Below are 6557 nucleotides of genomic sequence, written 5' to 3' on the forward strand. Positions count from 1 at the left end.
AGTACACTGTATCTGTCTTCAGACACACCAGAAGAAGGCACCTGATCTGGTTACAGATGGGTGTGGGCCAGGAAGGGGTTGCTGAGAATTGAACTCAGGACCTCTGGAAGAGTAGCCAGTGTTCTTAACCTCTTAACCACTGAGACATCTCTCAACTCACTAAGTTTTATTTTTATTTATTTATTTATTTGTAAAGTTCATCATGTATCTTAGTCATTGTTCTGTTGCTGGGAAGAGAAAGGATGACAATGGCATAGAAGAAAGCATTCCATGGGGCTGCTTTACACTTTCAGAGGTTTGGTTCATTCTAATTACATGGGAAGGATGTTGGCATGCAGGCAGCCAAGGTGCCAAAGAGGTAGCTGGGAATTCCACATCTGGTTCCTCAGGCAGCAGGAAGAGAGCCCCTGGGCTGGCCTGGTTTTTGGAGCACGCCTCCTAATCCATTTAAATAGTGCCTCTCCTTAATGACCAAGCACTGAATTCTATGGGCCAATGGGGGCCATTTTCATTCAAACTACCATTTTCCACTACCTGACCCCTTTGTCTTGTAGCCTTATCATAATGCAAAATGTATTCAGTCTAACTTGGAAATTCTCCATAGCCTGTCAGTCTCAACACTTTAAAAGTCCAAAGTCAGAGACTCTTCTGAGACTCAAGACAATCTCCTAATTGCAACCTTTCTAGGAAGAAAATCAAGATGTAGGACACATACTTCTACCACACAGTTGCCCAAGATGTACATTTGTGTTTTACAAGGAAAAGGGGCAAAATGAAGAAATACTGGATGGAAAACTAAAAACCAGGCAATCTGTAACCTGCATCTCCATGTCTGATGCCAAAGCTCTCTCTAGATCTCCAAGTCCTGTCAGCTGAGTTGTATGCAATGCACTTCTCTCCCTCAGGCAGGCTGCCACCTGCTGGTAGTTTTCCTTGGCAATACATGAAGACAGGCATCTCCCATATCTTGGGTTCTCCAGAAAACCCCAGGTGTTACATTCACAGCTTCCCACAAGGACTCCCTGGGCCCCATTGTCACAGAAGACCCCACAGAGTAATCCTGTCCCACCTGATGCTCAGCACAGGAAAAAGATTCTGGGAGGTTCTCCATGCTGCCATTTATTTCCTCCACAGCACTCTGAGTATTCTCAGTTCCTTAATTTACCTGAAGTTCTCATTCAGATTCTATGTTCAGTGTGGAAGTGAGGAGCTGCAGTTCATGGAGCTGACAGGATGCAGATGTCCCCAAGTACCCGTTAGACCAGGAAGGTTGGCTGGGAAAGGGATGACAGGCAGTGCGGGCACAGAGTCCTTGTGTACCGTGTTGGTCTGGAGTCTCCAGGTCTTCCCATTGTGTGCACAGGAAAAGCTCAAAGACCCAGACATGGCTCCCCAAAGTGATTTCACTGTTTAGTAGTCAGATCTTGTCACTTGGTCCCAGGAGGCAGCTGTCCCAAGATGAAGGACAAGAGTCAGCACAGTCAATATTTAAACATCTCCAAGGCCCACCTCTCATTCACAGGCCTAAATCTGAGAGGCCCAGGCACCCAATCTTCTCCAGTTTGCCTCAGCTCCAATCTCAAGGCCCCAAGTGTCACCTTTTCAAGTCTCCAGAGACAAGTCAGAGGTCTGGGAACTGTGGCTGTCTGCAGTACAAGAAATAAGGAGGCACAGTCAGGAGGTTGACAGCTGATCTTCAGCTCAGCTTGTACCCCAAGTGCCTCAGGGACAATTGTCCCCTCACAGACTGACCTGCAGCAGGAGCATAACCGCTGTTTCCACCTGTGGGAAGAAACACTATGAGAAACTAGGGAAGTCCTTGTCCCAGGAAATTTCCAGAACAATAATAGCAGGCTGAGGAAGGTCCAGGAGACATGAGGAAGGAGTTATGCAGGGAATGAACCAATAGCAGCCTGTGATCTGCAGTGCTGTGCAGGAACCTCCCCCTCTGACCTCTGACCTCTGACTGCAGAGATTCATGTGTTGATCACCTCCACCATCAGGGTTATTACTCTCTCCTTCATTTCCCATGTGCTTTACTGTATGATGGGTGTCAGAACACACATCCAGAGATGGGCATGGTTGTACATATGGTATATGTGTATTGCTTCATATTTACAGTGTACCAATGTGAAAGAACCAAGTATCAACCCTTACATACCTTTCTTCCACTTCATCATCCACCTCATAATACTACCAATGATAAAACCTAAGATGGCCCCAGCTCCAAGGACAGCACCAACAATGGTTCTAATGAAGATGATGGACTGAGGAGGTTCTGGAAAGGGCAAGGAAGGGAAAGTGAGGGTCATGTCTCCTGCTATCAGCCCTGACCTTATGCAGGGTTTATAGAAGGTTCCAGCTTTTCCTGACCCATCTCTGCACCCACACTCTCCTTACCCCATCTCAGGATGAGGGGCTCAGGCAGTCCCTGATGGTCCACATGGCATGTGTATCTCTGCTCCTCTCCAGAAGGCACCACCACAGCTGCCCACTTCTGGAAGGTCCCATCCCCTGCAGGCCTGGTCTCCACAAGCTCCATGTCTTGGGTCAGGTCCTCTCGATCCTTCTGCCAGGTCAGGGTGATGTCAGCAGGGTAGAAGTCCAGGGCCCAGCACCTCAGGGTGACATCACCATCAGGTCTGGGATGATGGGTCACTTTTGTCTTTGGGTGGTCTGAAGACAAAAGTTAGAAATTTCAGGCATTTTTATTTCTTCTGGTGCCTCTATCAGTGTCTATGAAACTGTCCTGAGAATGGACTTAATCAGGTGTGATAGAGGTGGAAGTCCTCAGTAGCTTAGACACGGTGTTGTGGATAATGTTATGTTTGCGGAATTCCAGATCTGGGTTAACCAGCCCATGGCCAGAGACTCTTAAGTGTGCAGTAGTAAAAGTGACTTCTTCCCTGACCAGGTGATCCAAAGACTGAGCCTCACGGGAGTCAGACTCCAAAGAGCTTGTGTGTGGGCTGAGAATGGACCCTGAGCAAGACCATGGTTCACAAGGACTGCAGATGGGAGGCTAACTGACTTGGTTATTTCAGGCTCTTCTCTCCTTCCCTCATGATACACACACTCTGAGCTTTCCTGAGAAAAGGTAAGACCTGAGATAAGGGAGATCCTTTCCTGATAAAGGGTGAGGAGTCTCAGGAGAGAGAGAGAGAGAGAGAGAGAGAGAGAGAGAGAGAGAGAGAGAGAGAGAGAGAGAAAGCTGTGTCAAAGTAAATAGAGCCTGAGTTCTGTCTCAAGTCAGAATCAGACAAGGATGTCTGATTCTTCAGTATCTTCTTTGAGACAGTGATAATTTCATATTTTCTTCAGAAATAGTCAAAAGAAAGACATAAAAGGGTTAAATATAGGAAAGGGAAAAGACACATTATGTATTGCTCCAAACAAGAGGAATCTTTACTTAAAGACCCAGTTGAGTTACAGGAAAACTCCTGGACCTAAGAAACACATTGTTTAAGGGCACAAAAATCAGTGTAATAAAAGTAGCCTTCATTTATGGAACAGTGCACTCTCAGAGGAGGATGTTAGGAGAAGCATGCCATTCAAAAAAAAACTCTCAAGGAAATGAAAGAAATCTACCTTGCAAACTTCAAGGTACTGTTGTAGGAAATCACCTAAGAGGATGTCAGATGCTGGACCTAAAACCCTTGCTCCAGGACTGCCAGAGATAATATTGTGAAAATGGCCATTCTACCAAAGTAACCTACAGACTTAATGCACTAGTATTAGACTCTCATTAATTTGATGTGTTTAGTAAATAATTTAAAAGACCACATAGAACCAAACCGTTCTCAGGAGTAAGAACTGGATGTGTTTCAATCCCAGCCTCAAATTATACTGCAGAGCTCTAGTGACAGGAACAGGCTGAAACTGGCCAAAAGTAGACAGGAAAACCAAAGGCATGTGGTAGAGGTGCTTGACATGAAATGTCAAGGCTATGGAATACTATTCAGCTCTAAACAAGGTAATCACAAACAACCAAGGTAAATGGGTGAACTTAGCATATATAGTATTATTGAGGTCACACAAGCTCAGGAAGAAAATTACATCATACAAGAAATCACACATTTCTTTCCTCATGTGTGGGATATGGCAAAAAGCATATGTATAAATGTAACCAATTGTATACATGTGTACAGTATAACATGACCAAAAGGAAACAAGAAAGGTAAATATTGCGAGACAAGAAGAGACAGAATGCAGATAGTCACCTTGAGTTATGAGACAGGATACGAAGTCAATTGTTTTCTAGTTCTACCTCTGTCATGGATTCTCCCTCTCCCTCCCTCCTCTTTCTTTTTTCTTTGCCTTCTGGTACTGGGTTTATATTTGATAATTCAAAGTGAATGTTCAGAGGTTCGGAATGGCTATTCTATCTGGATAGAAACTCACTGAGCTGTGTCGCTTCTGTTCTGGTTAATTTCAGTGTGTGATTTTTTTTTTTTTTTTTTGGTCACTTAAAAAAAAAAGTAAATATGTAAAAACAAGAAGAGACAAGGGCATCACCCAGCTGAGGGTTTCTTCTTCCCCAGGACTGAGCCCCAGCCCGAGGGCAGAGGGAGGAGCTGCCCGGCCCCTCACCTGTGCGCAGCAGCGTCTCCTTCCTGAGCTCCAGGTATCTGTGGAGCCACTCCACGCAGGTGCTTTCCACGTAGGCCTTGTAATGCTCTGCCTCATCAGCCTGCTCCCACTTGCGTTGGGTGATGAGCGCCGCCGGGTCCGCCGCCGTCCATGTTTTCAGGTCATCGTTCTTGGCGATATAATCGCGGCCGTCGTAGGCATACTGCCAGTACCCGCGGAGGAGGCTCCCGTCCGACCCCACGTCACAGCCATACATCCACTGGAACGTGTGAGAGCCTGCGGGACCTCGCGGTCAGCCCCGCCCAGCCCTTCGCGTCCTACGAATCCCCTAAACTAAAAGTGAAAGTGGGTCCCAGGTCTTGGGTCCCAGCGGGACCCAAGTTCTGGGAGTTCCTCGGACTTGGGACCCGGGACTTCTCTGGCCCGTGTGTGAGACCAGGAGGGGTTGTGACTTCCGACCCGGGGTCACTCACCACCCTTGCTCTGGTTGTAGTAGCCAAGCAGGGTCCTTAGATTCACTTGGAAACTCTTCTCATGGCCCTTTGCGACTTTTGTCTGTAGCTCCCAATACTCCGGCCCCTCCTGCTCCATCCACGGCGCCCGCGGCTCCATCCTCGGATTCTCCGCGTCGCTGTCGAAGCGCACGAACTGCGTGTCGTCCACGTAGCCGGCTTCCATGTACCGGGGCTTCCCGGGGCCGGGCCGGGCCATGGCAGTGGAGAAATACCGCATCGAGTGTGAGCCTGGGGGCGGCGCGCGGTGAGACCGCGACCTCCTCCCCGGACCCCGGGCGGGTGCGCGGACCAGGAGGGGAGCAAGGCGCGTGGCTCCGGACGCGGGTGGAGAAGAGGCGAAGGGTCTGGTGGGCGACGCTGAGACGCGTATTCCCTGGTGCCTCCTAGCCCCTCCCCGCAGAGACCGTTTCCCCCGTTTCCCTCCCGACCCCGCACTCACCCGCGGGGGTCTGGGTCCGAGCCAGGGCGGTCGCCAGCAGCAAGAGCAGCGTGCGCCGCGCCATCGCCCCCATCTGGCAATCTGGGCGGGTCTGAGTTCCGCGGTCTGCGTTGACTTCACAACCAGTGCCCGCGGCCACGGTGGTTGGGTCCCCAGGATCTTGCTATCCAATGGAGGTGAGAGCTGACAGCGAGTCATTAGTATCCGGGAGAAGAACCTGACCCAGGTTAGGAGCAGAAGTGAAAATGGGGAGATGGGGAATCCCTGGCCCTGGGCTTGCCCATCCCTGACCTCGCCTGGACTAAGAATTTGCTTCGAGGGCTGGTGAGATGGCTCAGCGGTTAAGAGCACTGACTGCTCTTCCGGAGGTCCTGAGTTCAAATCCCAGCGACAACATGGTGGCTCACAACCACCCGTAATGAGATCTGAAGACAGCTACAGTGTACTTACATATAATAAATAAATAAAATCTTAGAAAAAGAAAAAAAAGAACAAAGGATTCAGATATGCTTCGAACACTTAAAATTAAAATAAAACGCTAAGAAGTTTGCCCTAGAAATGCAGACTAGGATAATTAATCCTCATCTTTGGGCACTGTAGCTTCAGCTCAGAATTCTCTGACTTCCCCAGCAAGATTGTTGGAGAACTGCACTTCTTAGTTATCTGCTACACTGTAGCAAAGCAGCCAAGCTCAGCATGTGGAGACTGCAACCACTGATTCTTCCCACAGTGTGTGACATCATGAGTCCTGGGGTGACCCTGGCTCAGGAGTTTTCCAGGTCCTGTTTTCTTCTTGCTGTGTTTTCTCAAGGCGTTCTCTAGACCTGGGGTCACATGAGATAAGGTTTCCTCATATGGCAGTTGGAAAGGACTCAGGTTCCTGCTGGCTGTCACCAGGAGTCCTCTGTCCCTATTTATCTAGATGTCTCTTGAGACTGCTCTTGAAAGAGCAGCTTACTTACCCTGAGCCATCCGTGTGTGTGTGTGTGTGTGTGTGTGTGTGTGTGTGTGTG

At 48.7% G+C, this 6557-nt stretch overlaps 1 protein-coding gene across 3 annotated transcripts; it reads right to left on the bottom strand.

The window, feature by feature from the left end:
• Nucleotides 1-201: 201 nt before the first annotated feature.
• Nucleotides 202-5619, bottom strand: LOC110336006 (H-2 class I histocompatibility antigen, Q10 alpha chain-like). Of its 3 annotated transcripts, XM_029531221.1 has the most exons (8): nt 5545-5619; nt 5064-5333; nt 4591-4866; nt 2401-2676; nt 2162-2278; nt 1753-1782; nt 1599-1646; nt 202-1448 (listed from the first exon to the last, which is right to left on the bottom strand). In XM_029531221.1, the coding sequence occupies exons 1-7, from the start codon at nt 5615-5617 to the stop codon at nt 1603-1605; spliced, it is 1086 nt and encodes a 361-aa protein (XP_029387081.1). In that variant the 5' UTR covers nt 5618-5619; the 3' UTR covers nt 202-1448; nt 1599-1602. The 3 variants fall into 3 exon arrangements, with proteins under 3 accessions (XP_029387081.1, XP_029387080.1, XP_029387079.1); XM_029531220.1 differs by having other exon boundaries at nt 202-1646; XM_029531219.1 differs by having other exon boundaries at nt 202-1782.
• Nucleotides 5620-6557: the final 938 nt, after the last annotated feature.

The sequence above is a fragment of the Mus pahari genome, chromosome 18 (genome assembly GCF_900095145.1).
Source record: "Mus pahari chromosome 18, PAHARI_EIJ_v1.1, whole genome shotgun sequence".
Taxonomy (NCBI): Eukaryota; Metazoa; Chordata; class Mammalia; order Rodentia; family Muridae; genus Mus; species Mus pahari.

Bases quoted from the DNA above. Each gene is read 5' to 3' on its own strand.
- LOC110336006 (XM_029531219.1), bottom strand. From the start codon at position 5,617: ATGGGGGCGATGGCGCGGCGCACGCTGCTCTTGCTGCTGGCGACCGCC. The intron at 2,677-4,590 runs GTGAGGGGCCGG...TTTTGTCTTCAG, and splicing joins GGAGACGCTGCTGCGCACAG to ACCACCCAAAGACAAAAGTG. The intron at 2,279-2,400 runs GTAAGGAGAGTG...TGCCCTTTCCAG, and splicing joins GCCCCTCATCCTGAGATGGG to AACCTCCTCAGTCCATCATC.